Source organism: Pholcus phalangioides, unplaced genomic scaffold (genome assembly GCF_987345545.1).
Source record: "Pholcus phalangioides strain wild (caught in Gottingen) unplaced genomic scaffold, Ppha-v1.0 ptg000011l_1, whole genome shotgun sequence".
Lineage (NCBI taxonomy): Eukaryota > Metazoa > Arthropoda > Arachnida > Araneae > Pholcidae > Pholcus > Pholcus phalangioides.
This window is the reverse complement of record NW_028301604.1, coordinates 34973619-34996216: the sequence shown is the minus strand read 5'-3', so window position 1 is coordinate 34996216 and position 22598 is coordinate 34973619. Positions and strand designations below refer to the sequence as shown.

At 39.3% G+C, this 22598-nt stretch overlaps 1 protein-coding gene across 1 annotated transcript in view; it reads right to left on the bottom strand.

The window, feature by feature from the left end:
* Positions 1-7841: 7841 nt before the first annotated feature.
* Positions 7842-22598, bottom strand: part of LOC149080371 (nucleolar protein 4) — a 632135-nt gene continuing 617378 nt past the window's right edge. The window contains exons 9-10 of the mRNA XM_089239501.1: positions 11464-11794; positions 7842-8038 (exon numbers count right to left, since the gene is read on the bottom strand). Of these exons, the coding sequence (XP_089095627.1) occupies positions 7857-8038; positions 11464-11794 (513 nt within the window). The 3' untranslated portion in view covers positions 7842-7856. The remainder of the gene's footprint in view (positions 8039-11463; positions 11795-22598) is intronic.

The window sequence follows — 22598 nt, the reverse complement described above, 5'->3', positions numbered from 1 at the left end:
TAACGCAACAAGTGTCTGGCATAGTTGTTAGATCGGCTACTGCTGCTAAAATGGCAGGTTATCGATATTTAAGTGAGTTTGAACGTGGTGTTATAGTCGGCGCACGAAAGATGGGACATAGCATCTCCGAGGTGGCGATGAAATTTGGATTTTCACGTACGACCATTTCACGAGTGTACCGTGAATATCGGGAATCCGGTAAAAAATTAAATCTACGACATCGGAAAAAGATCATGCAAGAACGAGACCAACGACGACTGACGAGAATCATTAAACGTGACAGACGTGCAACCCTTCCGCAAATTGCTGCAGATTTCAATGCTGGGCCATCAACAAGTGTCAGCGTGCGAATCATTCAACGAAACATCATCGATATGGGCTTTCATAGCCGAAGGCCCACTCGTGTACCCTTGATGACTGCACGACACAAAGCTTTACGCCTCGCCTGGGCCCGACAACACCGACATTGGACTGTTGAGGACTGGAAACACGTTACCTGGTCTGACGAGTCTCGGTTCCAATTGCTTCGAGCTGATGGACGTGTATGGAGACAACCTCATGGACCCTACATGTCAACAGGGGACTGTTCAAGCTGGTGGAGGCTCTGTGATGGTATGGGGCGTGTGCAGTTGGCGTGATATGGGACCCCTGATACGTCTAGATACGACTCTGATAGGTGACAGGTACGTAAGCATCCTGTCTGATCACCTGCACCCATTCATGTCCATTCCGACGGACTTGGACAATTTCAGCGGGACAATGCGACACCCCCCACACGTCCAGAATTGCTACAAAGTGGCTCCAGGAACACTCTTCTGACTTTATGTACTTACGCTGGCCACCTAAATCCCCAGACATGAACATTATTGGACATATCTGGGATGCCTTGCAACGTGCTGTTCAGAAGAGATCTCCACCCCCTCTTACTCCTACGGATTTATGGACAGCCCTGCAGGATTTCATGGTGTCAATTACCTCCAGCACTACTTCAGACATTAGTCGAGCCCATGCCACGTCGTTATGCGGCACTTCTGCGGGCTCTCCACGATATTAGGCAGGTATGCCAGTTTTTTTGGCTCTTCAGTGTATATTGGTACCTTTCACTTGTGTGTACATATACAGGGTGAATCCGACCTATTTCGCCAAACGAAAAAGGAGGGGATAGACGTGCCCCAAGTTGATCATGAAACACCCCCCACAAACCCTGTCCGATCTTCAACTGTTTTCGAGTTATGGTGGATAATCGATTATGAAAAATATATGTGTCAAGTCAAAAAAAAAAACCTGCATTTGCGAAGTTTCTAACACGCAACTAAGCACACATTTGGAAAAAAAAGGGGAAAAATCCTGTAAGACATGATTTTCATCGAAATATCTGGATTTATTTGCAAGCTACAAGCGCTGAAATATTGGCAAAGTTCAAAACCGAATTGTCACCAAAATTTTTCATCGTCAATTACGCAAATACCCTTCTGACTACAATCGGTCAAATTTACCAAAAACTTGCCCATTGCACCAGCTTTCGAAAGAGCCTACAATAAACCATATCGGTGTTCTGGTTCAAGAAAAATGTAGCCCTTTGTTCGCAATACGTCACTGAAATCTACGTTCGGAGTAATTTTAGTAGGATTTGGCAACAATTCAATTTTTCACTACACCAATCTCTCAGCAATTGAAGTTCACCATTAATTACAGATATCCTACAGATGTCGATGATGATGTATATAATGTCACCTTATATATCTTTTTCTGCAAAATCAAATTGTCTTCAAAATCTGTAACCATCAATTCTGAATTGTAATTACAGTGTAATTACTGAACCAGAACACCGATATGGTTTGTTGTAGGCTCTTTCGAAAGCTGGTGCAATGCAAAAGTTTTGGTAAATTTGACCGATTTTAGCTAGAAGGATATTTGCGTAACTGAGGATGAAAAAATTTTTTCCTTTTCCAATTTTTCAGCACTTGTTGCTCGACAATAAATCCAGATATTTTGATGAAAATGTGTGTGATATGTCATTTTTTTCCTTTCTTTCCAAACATGTGCTTAATTTGCGTGTAGGTGTCTTAGAAACTTCACAAATGTAGGTTTTTTTGACTTGACACATATTTTTTCATTAATCGATTATCCACCGTAACTCGAAAATGGTTTGAAGTAGGTCAAGGTTGATGGGGTGTTTTATGATCCACTTCGGCTTGTCTATCACCCCCTTTCGTTTGGCAGAATAGGTCGGATTCACCCGGTATATACATTTAAATATGTACAGGGTGGTAACTATCGACCGCCCAATTTTACACGTGATTCCTTGTGAAAAACTAATATAGAAAAGTGTTTTCTCTCCGTTTTTGGATCGGACGAATATTAAGTGAGAAGATTTTAAGATTTTGTGACACGTCATTTTTTTACACGCATATATACACTCATTGCCATAAAAATTTGCACACCCAGAAGTCAAAATGAAACTAAATTTTACACATGTAAGTACTATGTTGATATAAGTAAGTGATTAGAAAATCCAAGAAAAAGGATCATTTATTGCAGAAAAAAGTACAGATGAACAGAAGTTTTAGTACTCTGTTGGACCCCCTCTAGCGCGAATGCACGATGCGATACGAGCGGGCATTGACGCATACAAGTTCCGTATGATGTCCTGAGACATCTCGTTCCACAGTTGCTGTAAATGCGAGTCTAGTTCAACCAACCTCGTAGGGTGTTCAACTTGCCGTCCCAAATGATCCCAGATATGCTTTATTGGCGACAAAGCTGGGGATGGAGCAGGCCAGGGAAGGGTGGTAATGTGGCGGAGGCAGTCTTGTGACATCCTTGCTGTGTGTGGCCTAGCATTGTCTTGTTGAAAAATGGCTCCTGGGAGCCCTGCCATGAGTGGCAACACATGTAGCTGAAGGATGTTATGGACGTACCGCTGGGCTGTCATTGTGCCATGGATCGTAAGCAATGACACCCCATACCATGACACCAGCTGTGGGAGCGGTGTATCGCTGTAAAGCGAAGGCAGGATTGAAGCGTTCACCACGGGGCCTCCGCACACAAACACGATTGTCATCACTGCTCAAGTTGAATCTCGATTCGTCGCTGAAGACGACCTGGTTCCATTCCGTTGCAGTCCAATCCCGTCGTGCTCGACACCACTCCAAACGGAGGCGTTGGTGGGTGGGTGTCATTGGCAGCACACGTAATTGGCGCCGCGATACCAGATGTCCTTCAGCCAGGCGCCTTGCGATGGTTCGGGAAGACACAGGGGCCCGTAGTGAAGCTGCTGCCTGTGTCTAGATAGCGGCCAGTGATGCAGTTGGCTCTACGCGTGCGTTTCGGATGATGTGACTGTCTTCTCGACGACTGGTCTGTCGAGGGCGTCCTGAACCTGGTCGCCGTGTAAATGACGTCTCTTCTGTCCACTGGTCCCACCACCTCCTCACAGTAAAATCAGAACGGCCGAGCTGACCACCCAGCTTCCATCATCCCGATGATTCTTTCCCTATCGAACTCTGACAACTGCTCATATGGTCTTCGACGGCGGCGTAACGGCATGTCTACCTCAGCATTTCCTTGGCAAACGATTAAATACACTCCAGCAAGCTCTGCTTACCTGTTTTATACTCCAAGGAGAACGAAGTTCAACGCCCTCTAGTGGCATTACGCAATGCGCAATCAGGCTGCATTTCTAATCATTTGCATATTTGCCCGACATGTACCTTCAGGCCAACTTTCGTTTCGATCCCACAATTATTTCTTGGTGCGAAAATTTTTATGGTAATGAGTGTATATATATGAAACACTAACCTGAATATATTCCGGAACCCGAAGTACTCCTACATTGATTAACTAAAAAAGGACTAACACACAGAATAATTGTTCGCTCAAATTTTTCCGGAATCTTGTAGTTCTGGCCCTGTGATGCTGTTGTCGAGATCTCCTGGCGTCTCACTTGTCTTGCTCACTTCGGTCGTCTGGACACTGCAACCTCGGTCTGCTTGCTTCAAGTCAGCTGGACACGAATGGCGAACACTTGAATCGGCAATCCAACAGTTATCATTTGCCTAATTACCGCATAGTTAATTGTTTATTCTAGCGATGCATGATGCCAATGGAAATCAAGATGGCGCTGGCTATGGCGCTTCGCTACCACGAGAAAAGTTGGTTGACGTAAAAAAGGGAAATTTTTTACCCGAGGGTGAAGCAGATACGCGCCGCTAGCGTTGTGACGGTTTGAGCGTCGGCCGGAACAAAATATCGCGTGGCTTTCCTCTACGAAGGTCAGCAGGCGACCCGAGTAGAATACTGTATTTATATATATTGTGGTTTTTTTCCATTCTTTCTTAATAAACTATGATAATGTACCCTAAAACCATTAAAATTTCCTTTGGGAACATGAAAACGTTTTTTTGCTCTCCTAAAATTTGGCTATTTTAACTTAATCATAAACGTTTAGTTTTATTAGAGCCAGTGTATTCGAAAAAATAATTTTGAAGAATAATTTCATTCCCCTCTCAAAAAATTTTAAGGGTAGTTCAGCATACAATATTATTCTTGTATGCTGATGTATGTGCTGCCATCAAATTAGATATTGTAACCAAAAAAATAAAATAAAAATAAATAAAATAGACTCGGTACTCTTGTTTCGGAACCAAACAAAATGACTAATGCTTATCAATAACCTTCTGTAAAGCTGGCGGCGTGAGATGCGAAGAAGATATTCTGATTTTGACTAGTAAAAAAAGTTTCTCTTTCCTGAACAGTGTGAGGAAAAAACCATGTTTTTTTTTATCTCTTTCGTTTTATGGATTTCTGTGTGGGGGTTAATATATGTTTAGCATTTCCAAAAACGCAAAGTTATACATTTGGTGTACGATTGATGAATTTGGCAGGATTTTGAAGTGACGTCATTAATTTTTGAAGCGTTATAACTCAATTATGGGTCAGATCAAAAAACTGAAAACACTTTTCCATATTAGTTTTACACAAGGAATCACGTGTGTAATTATTGGGCGGTCGATAGTTGCCACCCTGTATATATACAGTTGATTACTACAGTTGCAATTCTTCTAAGTATTGTTGTTGATAGAAAAATGTAGGCTTTTTAACGAAAGGTGTCAAGGTGAAATATTCCAAAGTAAAGAGCTGTAATCAACAGCAATAATGATTTACAAACGTTCAATTCACGAGGCTGCTGCTGCCCCGGTATTTGAAGTTTAGACAAGTTTTTCGGCTGTGTGGGTTCGTAAAGGGCGTCAGACTAATCGAGAGAAGAGTTAGTTGAACCCTAGAGGGATCATGTGATCCTTTGGCTACTGTTTGGATTCGGTAATGCGTGATCATTTTCATGACCAAAGGAAAAGATGGGTCTATCGAATTGCACTGCTTCACTTTTGTTATCTCTGTCCGTATTGCACTGGACGCCCCCTCTCCACTTCCCTGCTGATACCGATTGTTGATAGATAACTTCCACTCTCCCCGCATTGTTTTTCTGTTACACTTCATCTATGCTTAGGATAAGCAGTGGCATATAGTCATTGGAGTGAAAATTTAGATTTTTGCAGTTAACTAAATTAATTATCGATAATTAGTTGTTAGAAAAATTTCAAACTTGAAATGTTAAACCTCTAAATAGCAAATAGCAAAATGTACACGGGTATCAATGCAACAAAATTAAAATTACTATACATGGTCGACTTTTACCGATTAACTTATTCTTTCTTTCTCATAAAAAATTTTAATATTGAGATTTTTCTTTGAAAAGGCTATCTGCATCACCATTTACATTTAAGCGATTTGTGGTTACTGTTTTCACGAACAAAAGTGATGAAAACTCCATTTCGCAAATGAATAGCGACTAGTAGAAATGTTTTCACAGCTGTCTCGAGTAGCTTTAGAAACGATTCCAACTGAGCACACGGAAATAGTTCTAAAGAGTTTTGAAATTCCATTTAAATATATATATATATGTGTGTGCTGGCTCGCATTCCAATGAAGTAATTTTTCATCAAATTATCACCATTCATTATAAGGTTGAAAAGAAATGTATCCGAATTCACTAACAGAAAAAAATTCGAAAAATCACCTGAAAACTGCCTATAAATAGAGGCTTATTTAACCAGCACCTCCTAGAGATAGAAGGCCTCTGCACTGTTTGCCATAAACGTCATTCAGACTACCTAACAAGTTTGCCACATTTTGAAACACAGCATCCTACTTCGTTTCTTCCTATTTTGGCGTAGAATCTGGCTCACAAATACCACATAGTGATTGGATGTGGGGCATAGAAATCGCCAATTCTGAACCCGAGATCATTTCTTTTTCTCACAACGGTGATACTGGCATGAGCAGGGAATTTTTTCCTCTGAATATTCTGAGAACAAATGGACTACTTACTGTCGTCACAAGCAGACTGCGGAGGCCTATCTCTAGGAGGTACTGATTTAACGGTGGGCTCGCACTGGACCCCGACTTCTGAAGGGCAACGTAAAACCTAAACATTACACTTTCTGTAATTTAAGGGGTCCAATACAGTAATTTCTTCTTGGCCCGTAGCCTCAATCAACCTCAAATTGCCTCTGCATATTAGTGCGTGTTTTCTAAATCCTTTCAAATTACATACTTCTTTTACACACATACTTCTTTCAACACCATCTACTATAAATAAGATAATGAGATAAGGTTCGGTGAATCTCATCTAGCCCCTTCCCATGCAACTAAAACATCTTATAAGAGGAGAGTCCAGTGCAATTGATCCTCGGATTTGACTGACATGCTTTACGACCAGTGCAACTGACCATCGTCCAAAAAGATTGCTACAGTAGGAAGTCCCACACCAAGGGGTTAGCGCACCAATCTTTCGGTGAGTTTTAAAAGGCTGCCGTTCAGAATCGGCAATAAATTGCAGATTCCGGTCTAATTAGCCCTCATGTGCAAAAAATTAGCGTGGTGTGACAAAAATGATCATTTTTTGTGTTCATGTTTGTGTGTTGAATAAATTTTCGAAATTTCAAATAAAAAATAGCGTTAGTTGAGCAGAAAAGATAGGGATTGGCTGGAACATACATTGCATATTGCAAGGACTTAGTTTTTTTGGGTTATGAAAAGAAGGAAGAAATGAATCTCTACAAAACCAACTCGACAAATATTTATGAAGAGCTCCGTTTCCCGCTCTCTGTAACTCTCGACCAAAAAGATTACCGAACTCTCTGATGACTGATCTCACCAGATCTTCTCTGATTAGTCTACTGCTCGATATGAGCCCGATGCAGTTGTAGATGTTGCCCGATGTTAAGTTCTAGACAGTCGAGAAATCACACATAAAACTCTTCATCCCATTTCCACTGAAAGATGTTACCTGTGAATGAAAAGCTTAACGATTAAAATTGTAAACGTTAACGGAACGCAGTGAGAACCGCGTCAATAAATCTTAGTTTGGCAGTGTACCCGAAAACAATTACAATAAAAAGAAATTCTCGTAAGAAATTTGCCCAGCTTATTATAAGAGATATAAAAGAGCAAAACAGAAGATATATAGGGCCAAAGCAGCTTCAATGTGTCATTACTCCAAACATGTCTGATTTTTTTAGATATCCAAACTCAATTAATTAAGATCAACAGTGCCAATTATGATATACCATGCATGCTTTGGACAATTTTTGAACCACCAAATAAAAAATTTAACGGATAAAAAATAGATTTGTTTTTCTTTATATATATATATATATATATATATATATATATATATATATATATATATATATATATATATATATATATATATATATATATATATATATATATATATATATATATATATATATATAAAAGAAAAAAAGGGTCCCCATTCCATGTAAATGTTTTCAGTTCTGCTGCAATAGCAGTTGTTCAAGCTCATCCGCTGAACGAAGAAGAAAGGCAGCCGATTCTCTATATCCAGCTATCAATTGCTTGACTGCAGCTACTTCACTTGGATTCAATGAATACTTCAGTGCTTTATTTGGTTGGTTACCACTACATTTCTTTATGCTGAGATCGGTTGGTCCTGTAAATATAAAATAACATGAAAAGCTATAAATAACAGCTATCAGATTACTCGTTATAAATTCATTCTGTCATTTTTTTTTCCATGTATTTACCGAACAGGAATTCACTCTGTTTAGAATTTTTTTTACAATAAATAACGTAATTCTCACGCATATTCCCAAGAGATTTGTATGATCTGCCCAAGGAATGTGTTAGCGTTAATAGACATCCATGTCAGACCGCGCACATAGTTCGGCGACCAAGAGGTACCAAGCTACTTTTTTTAGCACGCGCACATTACTTACTTAAAAAAACGACCAATACGCTGGATAATTTCAGCCGATTATTGGGTGCAGAGTGGCGATACCATCGTAATCTGAAGAACATCCTCTACACTCTACAGAACTGTACTATATCGAAAGATTACCCTTGGGGCTCCCATCTGCTCGGCTCCTGGCAAATGTCAAAGATGGAAGTGATTCAAAGACAAGCTCTAATTTATATCACGCGAGCATATCGAACCATGGCCACCACGGTTTTACAGATTGCTACTGTCAACCCCCTCCCCCCCTCGCCAAATAAACCCCCCACCGAGCCTAATTTTCACGAATTTGAATGACTAATTAGTTAATAATTAGTTATGATCTAAATTAGCATCAGGATCGTCGTGATTGATAAATGAAAAGCTTTCAAATTTATGAAAATTACAAAATTTAAATTTATAAAATTTAGAAAATTTTTACTAATTTTTATGAAAGTTACTAAGTGTCAGCTTTTATCGAAATGCTTGGTAAAAGCCCGAACTGTATACGTTTTCAAGCGTATTTCGGGCTTTTACCAACTCGACTTGGTAAAACCTAACCTAGGTTTTACCACTCTTCGGGCTTTTACCGTATTGTATGTAGCATATACATTCACAAAGATTTATCGTGTTGTTCGCATGTCTTTCTTCGTGTGGACAACATCCGTCCCTCTCTAACGCCTCCCTACTCAGGACCGTATGAGATAATAGAACACGACAACAAGAAGTTTGTCATCAAGATAAGCGATCAACTTGTGACAGTGTCAATCGACAGAGTGAAACCCGCTTACGTAATTGACGAGAATATTCGACCACCGACTCTGCCTAGTCCATTAATGGTTGTTCCCAAAACAAGTGACACCAATATTGTAAAATCTAAAACCACCGTGACAAAATCAGGAAGAAAAGTTCATTTTCCTGAAAGACTCTCATACTAATACTAAGATTTAGTGAATATGTTTTGTATGCTTTCAATTTTTCAACTCATTCATTATACCTATTTTTTGTATTTAGTGTATATATATAATGTTTATTTTTTTTTGAATTCAGTATATATATTTTTGCATTCGATAATCATATATCTGCATTCGTATATTCTTTTTCTCTTCTAATTCATGCATTTTATACTTATTGATTTGCAAATTTATTCTCAATCATTGACGAATATCATTATGCACAGTTTTTGTTTGTCCCGCATATCATGCATTATTTGCGCCGTATCACATATATTGTTTTTATATACTTCATGTTCCTCTTAATCTCTCTGTAATTACTCTCTCTCTTAATACTCTGTTGTATATCTCGCCAAGCCGCCGATGTTTGGCAAGATTTGATCTCGCTTGGCGAGAAACACTCTTCCGCTGGCAGTAACCGTGGAATGAACACGCATAACAACTGTCCTGAAATTGTTAAAAGTTTATAAATTATATAGTAATAAATATTTTATTTTAACTGGCATAACCATGATTTTTCTCAACTCCTCCATCATTCACCAACAGGATACTTCTATCCATCGTAACGCGAAAACGGTGAGAGATAACACAAAGTTGTTATGGTGTTTTATGCTTCATATGGGCTCGTATATCACACAAAGTTTTTAACAGCTGGCTGATGCGAAGATATATTTTGGGAAGAAAGAAAATTCAACTGCCCCTGTGGGAAATCGAACCCACGTCATTTCACTTTCCGGGTGAACGCCCTCGACCACTAGACTACAGAGGCAACGAATATCTCAATCTTTCCTTGGAGCTCGTATGCACTGAACGGGACCGTACATGGACCTAACTCAGGCCAAAGCTCACAATTGCTGACAATGCCACCGTCTATCACCCCAATTCAATTGGCAGATTAAGTGAAATTCACCTTGTATAAATCCACCGAAAACTGCCTGATTCCGAAAAAAAAGGGAATCGAAAATGAGTGAACTTGTATCACGTGGGTCATTCTTTTTTTTATTCGATGAATAAACGAAATTAAAAAAATAACTGACGAAATACAGTTCAACAACAAAAGTTAGACAATTTTGGCGATGTAACTTTCAAGGATATAGCGCCAAATGTGGACGCAGTTGCCATGGATCATTGATGACGTAACAGATCATTTTTTCTCTAATTTATTGGTTTTGAACAATGTGGGTATTTTTCAGTATTTTTTTCCACTCATAACATTAAAAATTTCTGTTTATATTCTTCTCAACAACCTCCATTATGCAAGTGCACTATGCTAACTTAACCACGAACGAACATTTTCTTAATTTTTATAAAATGATCGATTTTTCAACAGTATGACAAGATCCTGGGGAAGAAATTCCAGGATCCAAAAAATGTGTTCAGCATTACTTCAAGTGTGCAGCCTTAATTTCTTAATATATTCCTCTGTAGGTGTTTACATCTAGCGTAGAGATTACCAATCTATTTGTTCCATCTCTCCCTTCTGCAGAAACTTTTTTTCTCATCGTCCCCAATTCAAGTCAACCCATAAAATCCTATGTTATACTCGTAGCTTTTACCCCGCGGGCAGGGGGCGATATTTTACATTTCGAGGAACATTGATTCATTTTATTCACCTACAATAATAATAATCAAACATATTTTTGAAGCATTAAGTAATAAAAAAGAGTTCCCTAACACTCTATTACAAAAGTGTGAAATATAAGTAGGAAATAATCGATCATTTGGAAATAATCGATTTAAATTCGATTAATCTGTCAACGATCAATTTCTTTTTATTAACCACTTAAATTTTTTGATTGCCAGCTCTAGTAAAAATTTACGAAAGTGCATAACAAATCTGACATGCCGCCACCGTAGGCGGCTGCCCCACTGCTTCAAGCTTAGCGTCGGCCCTGATGTTTCCCATGAGAATGGTTACTTTCATTATCCCAATATTTCAGCCTCCGTAAGTAGCCCACCATTGACTGCAATAATATAACAAAATAGTGCTTGGAGTCCGCGTAGCTCGACACATCCATAGCTAGCATTTGAGATGCACTCGATGTGGCATTTAAAGTTCAGAATTACCGACTCTGGACTGTTTTGAAAACTCTTGAGTCGCCATCACCTCTCAAATTAGTTCCTTTTTTTTCTTACATTATTTATTAGCAACATAGAGTTCCCATATAATAGTCGATCGTAAATATTTACCATTGATTAGAGTGACTGGACTTGAATTTTCATTTCTTGTTGAATGATTGGCAGCAATTGTGGGAGAGGAAAGATGGTTGCCGATATTTGGCACTAGTTTAAAAGACGACGACGGAGAGGTGGCGTTGAAGCTCGAAGAAGCGTGAGCATAGGAAATCCCATTTTGCATAATGACAGTTGTTGCAGAAGATGATGCTGAAACTGTTGACCTACTGTTATGATGCCGCAAAGTTGCTTGTAATATATTTTCCTGGTGAAAATTGCGACCAAACGAGCATTTCGAGTCGTTTTCTGTTGTAGCATGAGAACATTTACCACGTTCACTCTCAGCCTGCAAGTAGTAAAATAAAAGAACAAAGTGAATAAACATAACGCTCTTGTGGGCGACCTTAAGTAAACACATTCACTGCTGTTCTCGCGCCAGCGCGTCCATTAACTATCAACACCTAATATGACCGGCAGTGATGTGTTAATACATCACATTGATGTGTACATAATTTTCGGCGTACACTTTGGCATAGGCGTAAAGTTATTCAAAATGCTGGTGGCTCAGTTTCAATATAACGAAACCTCGTTTATATACGACGCGTCGTATAAACAAAGTTTGTACGCTCATACAGGTCAAAACGTCCTATAAATACGAAAGTAATTTTACTGAAATTTTTTGAAAATGACCCTTCTCCTTTTCCAGCCATAGCCCTTTTTTAAAGAATTTAATGGTGTCAATTCAAAATCATTGGTTTTCATTTCTGTGGAAAAAAAATTGTGGTAGACTGTGTATCGTGGACAAGGCCGCCAGTTTCGATATGAACACTTTCTTTGTGCCTTGAATCTCGTTGTCAGTACTTTCTTTCTTTCAAAAAGAACACGCAGACCAGGCCTGGCGCACCAGACCAGCCGGCTCCCCCTAGTTGTGGCCCTGGAAGTACCATTGGATTTGTCTTCAAAATGCATATCATTGGCTTATATTTGCATTGCGAAGCCTTTCACATGCACAAAAGAGATTTACCAGGCCACGGGCTTCCAAATGTTTAGAACGACTGACCTATACTACGAAGGTCGCAACTAGATAGGTACTTGGTCAGCACGGGGCAAGCACGCATTTTGGCACACCCTTGTAATGTTGAATGATAGGTAAAGAGAGGAAATCTGCTCCTCCTCTGGCCCGTGGCAGCAGATCCATCTGCTCCCCTCTAGTTGCGGCTCTGCACTCAGGAACTAAGCTTTCGTTTTTTTATGACAGCCTAGCCCTCTAGCGGCAACAGTGTGGCACCATAGTTCATTTGCTTAAAACTGTCAAGTAGTCAAATAATGTGGCCACTCAGTGTAGTAAAACCTACCTTTTGCGGACACCAGTGGAACAAAAAAATTCTTCCGTAAAAGAGGGGTGACCATTAATCACAGGGGTTTGAAATGCATACTTTTATTATACAAGGGTAAATTATTATTTGGCCGTAAAAGAGGGGGTGACAGTATCTCCAAGCAGGGTCGCAACTAGATGCTTGGTCAGCCGAGGCAAGCACGCATTTTGGCGCCCCCTCATAATGTTGAAGGAGAGGTTAAAGAGTGGAATTTGCACCCCCTCTAGTTCGGCGCACCAGACCCGCCTACACCCTCCTAGTTGCGGCCCTGCCTCCAAGGATCCCTAATTAAGAACAGTTGATTTTAAACCTTCGGTTCACGTGTTTAGGCGCATTCTTGTTAGTTCCACTTTTTATCCATATTTGTGGCAGGGCCGTCTTAAAAGCATCGTGAGCGCCCGGGCCAAGTGATTTTTTTTTGGGGGCCCTACCTGGCAAATTCCGAAAATATCAAACAGTTGTCATTTTTGTGAGGCCCCTGTGCTGTAGAGGCTCCCGGGCCGTGTCCTAAGACAGCACTGATCTGTGGTCAATCATCATTTTAAATCAGCGAAAAAATTTAAAAGTTGGCGACTCACAAGCTGGGATTTTGGGAGGGTTTGTAGATTAAAAATTCCCCCCCCCCCGTTCAATAAATTTATGATGTAAAAAATAAAGCACAATAATAGAATTCGTACCCCTTCCACCCTTCTTAGCCCTCTTAAATAGTGGGCCACGCATCGAGCAATTGTTATTGCCTCGAGCTGGATCCCTGTGAGCACCACCTTTGGGGGAAGGGGGCGGGCATGACATCCATCTCAAGAAAGTAGTGAGATGAGCAGGCCTATATAGGCCTGCTGTGTGTGTCTATAGACATAATACGAGTTCCCAAAAATCCTCATAAAACAGTGGTTCTAAACCTTTACAAACCGCGACCCGATGAATCTAATTTCTATGAGTCTACGGCCCGGTCTGCAATAATTTACTCGTTCATAAGGTAATAAATAATTAATAAACAACCAATTACTTTTTAATTCAGTGCAAATTAATTGATTAATTAATTAAAACCATTCACACACAAAAACTGATTAATAATTTAAACACTTTTAAGATAATAATTTGAAATCCTTTTAGTCAATTTATGAGTTGAATTCATACGGTCTTAACGGAATGTTAGAACTTTTTTCCTTTTTTGGTACCGTATTAATAACGCACAGAAGTCAAAATATGCACGTATGAACGAAGCGCGTTTCATCAGCAACTGCAAACATCATCATTGGAAAATATAATTGATCACAAAATTAATCGAAAGGTCTTAATATTGAATTTCATAGAATAATTTTGCATAGTTTTCATTCACAGTTGGGAGATGAAAATCTTGCCATACATTTAAATTTATTTGTGCTGACTTACATTGACGTAATACGTATTTATTAGCACGTTTTGTTAATCATTTAGTGTAAACTATATTTCATGACCGAATTTTGTATTTTATCTTAGCTAGAAAAAAGGTAATTATATAAAAAAAATTCTACATTGTAATACATGTGAATTACGTTGTAATTCACCATAAAAGTCAGCTGAAGAGCAGGAGATTGTTCAATTTTGGGCGAAACACTCGTTTAGGTATATTCACGATAGATGCTGATGTAAATTGTGTAACTTTATAAATTTCAAGCGATTTTTCTACTCAAAAATTTGAAAACTTTTCTCTAAATTCGTAACAAAAATTTATATTTGTGAACCTATCATTTGAATAAATGAACAATACAGCACTGGAAAAAAAATAACAACAGAAACTCGCAACGTAATTCACTGCATGCAAAGAAAACTGTACGGTACATCACTAGTCGTGTGCACCTTGCTGACCGATTCAAAACAATATATTCAGCTGGTACTTCACTGATTAGTCGCTGACATTTGCCATTCAGAACTAGAGATTTATAGGTGTTTTGCGGCTGGTCTTCAGAATCTTCCCTACTGACATACATACATTCCACGCAAAACATACACATACGATCTCGTCTTTCTTCATACGGGTTCCCAAAGGGTTCCCATTTTAAGGGCAGCAGATGTCTGCGAACAGATAGGCCCTGCCATAAATTTTTATCGATTTGGATTTGGCGGCTGGTCATAAATATCGGACATTCCCAATCACCCACCAGTTATTCTACTTTGAAGTTATGCGGCTTGGCCTCTGGCGAGTAGCACAATTGAGATTGTGCTACAATCGAGTGTGCAGACACACGTACATAAAACGTGTGTCTGGATCCCCTGTCCTATTGATGCACCCACTGTATCCCTGGGGCGAAGCAAGAAAGCCTCTACACAACCGAAATTTAGAGAAAGAAAGGTGGTGTGGGAAATGCCTCTTTATTGGAGCCTAAGGCTGGGACCTGACTACGGCGCGGTTGCACGCGGTTGAGGTTGGGGGGGAAGGCATCATCTATAGTTTTATTCTGTCAACGCACAGATACAACTGCAACCGCTGAGCGCGGTTTTTTCAACCGAGAAAATCCACATTTTTTGGGACGGTTGGGGTAACCGGAAAGCTGCCATCATGTATTGCAAAGGCTTGCGCTCCCTGATGACGGTTCGGCTGGACCTGCGGTTGCTCTCTTCCATTGTCTATTAAGTGGTTTGACAAGGAGGGGGATGCGATTTCGGATGCACTGGACAAAGGAATTGCTCTCCTTCTCAGGCTGCCATAAAAAAATGAGAGCAGAAGACAAATTCGAGGAACTGTATGGTGAAGTTCCATGCGACGGAAACTAATTCTTTGTTTGGCGCTTTTGCACTGATAACAATAAAAAAAACCAATGAAGAAAAAATTAAATTTTTCTAACTAGTGAAATTTTTTTCCTTTCCTACATGAGCATACATTGAAACTCGGTTATAATGACATTCATAAACTAACGTGATTATGCTAAAACCGAGATGTATATTTTAGAACACTTGAATGAAATGCATTGGATCCCGATTATAACGTGTTAGCAATAAACCAATTAGTTATCTCATCCAAAAGAGTACAAATTACCACGGGGCCCAACCATTTATAATAAATTCATAAAAAATTAGAAGTAAAAATAATCAGACATCTGAAGGAAGATATTTTCATATTTGCAAATTCTCCATATCAAACTTTTGAAACATTTATTAAAAGCCTAAGTATGAACCGGGGATGAAATATGTCCCTAAGAGCTGCATTGCGTGTGTTTTGCTTTCATTATTGTCTTTTTGTTATTTATTTTTGTATCGTATATGAATGTGGCTGTCTATCTGTTGTTTTTGCAATGAAAAAAAAACCATCTAGTCCAGCGGTTCTCAACCGGTGCTCCGTGTGAACTCCCAAGGGCTCCGCGGTCCTCGAGGAAAATAAAAAGAGAACCAGTAAATTTGAAAAAAATAATTATTAATATTTTTGAATAAAAATAAATCAGTAACTTTGATGAATAAATAAAAAATAGGCCTACGGGGCTCCGCCATAGAAATTATATACTGGAAAGGGCTCCGTGGGTCAAAAAAGATTGAGAACCGCTGATTTAGACAAAACGTTGTATGCGGGTAATATCGAAGAGTGCACTAAAACAATTTTCACACCTACCGTTCTTTTCAAGCAGTTTTTAATTTACATACACACACAAAGTCGCAACTAGGGAGAGCGGGTCCACTGTATCGAGTGCTGAACTAGAGGGGGCGCCGAATTTCCCCTTTAACACCACTCCTTCTAACCTTTCCTTATACGGGGACGCCAAAAGCTTGCTAGCTCCAGTTAAAAAAGTATCTGCGGCCCTGTATGTACCTTAATCCCTGCAACATACATACTGATGAACAGGGCCATAACGACATGCGTAGTCAGCCGGGGCAAGCACGCATTTTGGCGCCCCCTTTTAATATTGAAGGAGAGATGAAAGGTTAACATTTGCGCACCCCTCTGGCTCGGAGTTCGGGGCATCAGTCAGTGCCGCCTTAACGCATAGCCCCACCCGAGCACGGCCCGGGTGCCTCAAGAGAAGAGGGGCCTCCCAAAAGTGAGATCCGATTGAAATTTTAAAGGATTTACCATGTAGAGCCTCCTAAAAACCACTTGGCCCGGGGGGGGGGCCCATAATACTCTTAAGACGACCCTTCATAATGTTGTATCATAATGTTTATTAAAATTTGATTTTTTACAGTTTTTAAAACATTAAATTTTCAGAAATTTTATTTCGATTCCTATCTGAATTTTTTTTTCCTGACCATCAAAAGAAATATATATTTTTTTAAATAGGTGAAAATAATTTTTTCCTTGACTTTCTTTTGGTCATATGGGGTTTCCCAAAATTACAATTATTATGCTTAATTTCCATTAATTAGAAATTTAATTAATTGGAAATTCACTTTATTACGAAGAAAAACGTGCTAAATTCATGGCCAATTTTTTTAAACTTCAAAAATATGTTATTTAAATAGTTTTTAATATATGTTATTTAAATAAATTATGATGATTCCAGTCATGATATATAAAAAAATTTGTGCGATTTGGTCACGAATCGTAAAAGCATCAAAAATGGGTCAACTTGTAGGTTGTCTTTCTTCGACTTTGAATTAATTTCAAACGGCAAATATTGTTACAGAAAATTAAATTTCATTACATGAATATTTTTATTAGTATATACAGTAAAACCCCTCCATTTTGTGAACACGGACAGGACAAAAAAATTAAATCCATGTAAAATGGGTGACCGTTAAAAAGAGGTTTGAAATTCATACTTTTATATATTATACAACTAAATTATTATTTGTCCGTAAAAGAGGGAGTATCCGTTAAGAGGGGGGAGCATGAATTTGCATGCTAACTGGAGCCAACTTCAGCTTGGCGAAAATAATTTAGCCAATCCCGAGATGTCACGTGACATTAAAAAATAAAAAACCCCGGTTGCTAACAGCAGTGTGTGTTTCACGCGAAATTCCACGGTTGCTGATAAGATCAACCGCAGCAGCCGAACCGTAGTGTGCCGGCAGCCTAAAAACAAGCAATAGTTTCGGGGGTGGGGGAGGCAAAACGTACAGACGGCAAAAGCGGATTTTTCATTCTTCCCTTGTTCAGTCATGGCCCTCACAAGTGTGGGGCCAACAGAGCTCAAGCCCTGGGGCCTGGGACGATTCACATCATTGTTTTTTCAAGTTATAAATTCACCATAATGGGCCCGCAAAAGATCCCAGCGTAGGGACCCTGCTCTAGGATGTGAGGACCATGTATGTTCAATATTTGCGGAAACAATTACAAATTTATGCTTATAAAAAAATTTTATTTCTGAATCTGGGGGTGCTCCTTACAACAAACCGCTTTTCCGAGTCTGACACCATTTCATTATCAGTCAGACCTCGGTATATCGTCACACCTGAGGACCTAATAAATGACTTCATTTACGGGGTGATTTACTAACGAGTAAACGTTTTGCCAGTTAAGTTCGCAGAACTAAGAAACTGACATTATAGGCGTGTTGACGTTAAGAGTAGTTGAAGTGGTGAAAAGATTCGGTTTCAACGTGATTTGAATGATTTCCTACTGCGAATAGATTTTGGGAGGTCCTTACTTATCTGAAAAAAGGACATTTAAAATTCTTTTCAAAAAAGAGGATTTTTTTTATCGATTAAAAGATTGGGGATGGAAACCCACGGCTCTGTGGGTACGTACACGTGGCTCTTTAGTAATACTAAGAAAAGAATAATACAGTGTAATTTACTTGCAAAAAAAAAGAAAAAAAAACTTTTTGCTTGTGATTAAGTTTTGAGTTCATTGTGAAGGATAGAGGTTTGGGGCTTCTCACACTGAAAAATTAGCCGACCCCAAGTGGCGTGTAATTTAAAGATCTTTATAAGTACTTTGTTGGGAAATGCAAAGGCGTTGAATTAGAGAAAATCTCCCTTTATTCTCGTGTATTTCCCAGGGCACCTTTTTTTTTACCACCAATGCGTCTGGTATTGAGTTCCATTGTGCGATAAATAAGGATAAAATATTTGTGGGATGTTTTTTATAGTCTAAACTCTGTCTTCTACTAACAGACATGTCACTAGTTATCTGCAATCTTCTTGAATAGATAATGTCCACACAATTCTGTAATGTGATTAGTTTAGGGATTATTTTTAAGCTTTACATTCCTCTGGTTTTCGTCATCTTCTCTTGATACATATTCTGTTTAAAACTGGAGTAGGTCGTAGAATATTTTGTCACTCAGATTCGTGAAATTTTATCGATTAACAAGTTTTGATCATTTGATCATTTTGATCATTTTTGTCGCACCACGGTCATTTTCTGCACACGAGGGCTAATTAGACCGGGACCTACAATTTATTGCCGATTCCAAACGGCAGGCTTGTTTTTCATACTCATCGAGAGGTTGGTGCGCTAACCTCTCGATGGGGGACTTCCTGCGGTTTATTCTGTGACATATTCTGTTTAAAACTGGAGTAGGTCGTAGAATATTTTGTCACTCAGATTCGTAAAATTTTATCGATTAATAAGTTTAATCCGATTTTTGCTGTCACAAAATGCCGTTGGTGAGGACATTTGGCGAAGTTGGTAATGGCAAATAGTATAAGTAGCCAAAACTTTGCATCACAGGAAATTTACTGTGTGAAGACAGACGAATCTTCTTTCCATCCCCGGTCGCTTTGTTTGGTCGGAGAAGAGGGCGTTGAAATACTTTGCTTTCTACCAGTTATCCGGTCATTGTCGAGAAAGGTTCTACAATGTGCAGTAGAAGAATAGGAGAAATGAATACGGGGGGTAAGAAATTTGTCTCGAAGAAGCTCTCCGAAATCCTAGGGTCCATAGATTTTCACCCCTCTGGTAGGTAAAGAGTTATCAGGACAGAGGTCCCATATATGCGGAAAACCAACTGGGTACTATATGCTAGGATATTGGAAAACACACCAGTAAGCTGTCTTACGGGGGTAAATACCGATGAAATAGAGGTGGAGATTATAAATTTAACAAATACTGTCCAGGCTGCAACGGACGAGGCAACAACAAAAATTAGGTTTGATACCCACAGATATGGGCTGTCTCGTGCACTCCTGTTCCGCATAAGGGAAAAAAAACAGAGTTCGAAAGAGATGACAGGGTCAACGTAGACAGAGTGACAAAAGTCTATTAAATAGAATGGAGAGAGAGATCAGGGAAGAGATTAGGTCTTACGTAAATTAGAGGTTCACTTCCTTTCTTGAGGAGGAGGACATCTGCGACGGATATCTTTGTAAAGCGCTCAGGATCTGTAGACCCAAAGGCGAACTAATATCAAGGCGAATAATGGCATAGTGTTTGACCCAACAGAGGTAGCAGAGGCCTTTGCGAACTCATTTGAACAACAATTTACACCTAATGGCATACAGCAATGCAAAATCGAGAGAAAATTAGCTATTTCCTGGAAAACAACCCCCCGCCCCAATCCTCTCTGAGACCGAGTTTGTCCCCCTTACTGAAATTGATGAGCTTAACTTGGCTATAAAGAATTTGAAATCCAGAAAAGCTCCTGGCTTTGATAATATTTCTAACCTTGCTATTAAGTATCTCCCCCGTGCAATTCGTCTTTCCTTGGTTAACATGTTCAATAATATGATAAAGTTAAATTTTTTCCCAAATCATTGGAAAAAAGCTATTGTGAAACTTTTTCCCCAAAACTTTTGCCCAATTTCCCTCCTTTCCGGTATTAGCAAACTGTTCGAACGCATCTACATAACCCGCTTCAATAATTAGACTGCTACTAAAAATTTGATTTCACCAGAACAGCATGGTTTCAGGGGGGAGCACTCTGTGGTCACCCAGTTACTACGGACAACGGAGTTCATCATGGATGAGTTGAATCACCGTGAATATGTATGTGCTATGAGTTTGGACATAGCTAAGGCCTTTGACAGGACAAATCATGATACGTTGCTCACGAGAATGATTGATTTGGGTTTTCACCAAAAATTCATATATTTTGTGAAGAGCTATTTGGAGGACCGTGAATTCCGGGTAAAGATTGGCAGGATACTTTCAACAAGCCGCCCAATAAGAGCATCAGTCCCACAGAGAAGTGTAATTGGACCACATCTTTTTTCCATATATGTAAATAATTTCCTGGGCCCGCAGAGGGGCCTCAAGTGCCAGTACGCGGATGATGTCTTGCTGCTGGCTCATTGCAGGGACCTTAACAAGGCGTTTGAAAATCTCCAGGAAAGCGTTGACATGGTAGAAGAGTACTCCATCGAGGCTGATATAAAATTAAATCACGATAAATGTGTATTTATGTGGTTCCATATAAAAGAAAAAACCCTCCCACTGGACCAAACCATCAGATAGAAATTGGAAATGTTAAACTCGCACCTAAGCCTCAGCTTAAATATCTTGGGGTCACATTTGATCGAAAAATGAATTTTAAAGCTCACGCTGAGCAAGTAAAGGGAAAAGCAAATAAAAATTTGGGAATGTTAAATAGGGTATACCTCCCCGGAAGCAAATTGTCGCTACGTAATAAACTCCTACTTTACAACTCAGTTATTCGACCCTCACTGACTTATACATCCCCCGTCTGGGCATTTGCGACGAAAAAGAATTTTGAGGTATTGCAAATTTTTGAAAATAAATAATTCAGGAGCTTTACGGGGGCCAGTTGGTTTATGAGAAACTTGGATATAAGAAATGATATCCAAATGACTCTATCAGGCAGCAGATTTGCTGTTTGGCTGAGACTTGTTATGAAACAATTAGAAACTCCCCCCCCCCCCCCCACGGGCACCTCCGAGAAATTCTGGATTATGATAAGAGGATAATTGAGAAATATGGTCGGCCAATGAATATCCTTCATCGACAGTGGCCAGCATGAGAAAACTTGGACCTCACGGACACTGCTCTGGAGAGGTGGGACAACGTGTCTCTTTTTCCCTCACCGATAGATGACGTAAGGACGAGCGTAGTAGAATTCATAAATCTGTGATGAAGCAAAAAATCTGACAAGTGCCTGTTGGCTCGCAAGTACGACTATGACGCTTCTGCCACTATGGAGAATATAATCGTAAATGCCGTCTTTTAGCATATATTTTTATTTTAACTTTTTTGATTTTATTAAGGTTTTTAAAATTATTGGTCCTAGAGGGAACCACTTTGACCGGACTTCTATGTTTTGGGTCCAGCAATGAAATTTTTACCTCCCACGTATTTTAACACGTTTTATTTGTTCCTCCAAGATAAAGTGCGGATAAAGTGATTTGCGCTTACTTTCTGTATAATAATGCCCATTTTTACTTTGAAAATTTTTTCTGAATGTTTTTTTTATTTACACTGACATTTGACACACACGGTACATAACAAGCACGCACACTGACCACTCTTTTTTCTTTGTTTGTTTTCTAAAACTTATAGGCCTCATCTTTGGCCCACTCTTAAAGTGCGGTAGAGTGACCAGGGCTGTCACGGGATCGCCGTAAAAGCACCATTCAGATTAGGTCAGAAAAGAGAGAGTTTGAAAGTTAAGTTTGATAGGGACCTGGAACTGAGAGGGGAAAACGATGATCCCGAATGAAGAGATGGAGAAAAAGAGGGCTCGTAGAGCCTTATTGGGGTAAGTCATCCTCATAATCTGTCATGTTTTTACTACAATTGGTCCCTCGCATTGTTGATTAAGTTAATACGAAAAGGCAGTACCAGAGTAAACTGTAATGAGTAAGGTTATTTTCTATGAAATAAAGAATTGTTAAAGTTAAAAGTCTTACTTATTATTTTCGAGTTTTCAGTAAATTATAATTAGTTTAGTGAATGTTTAACGGCCC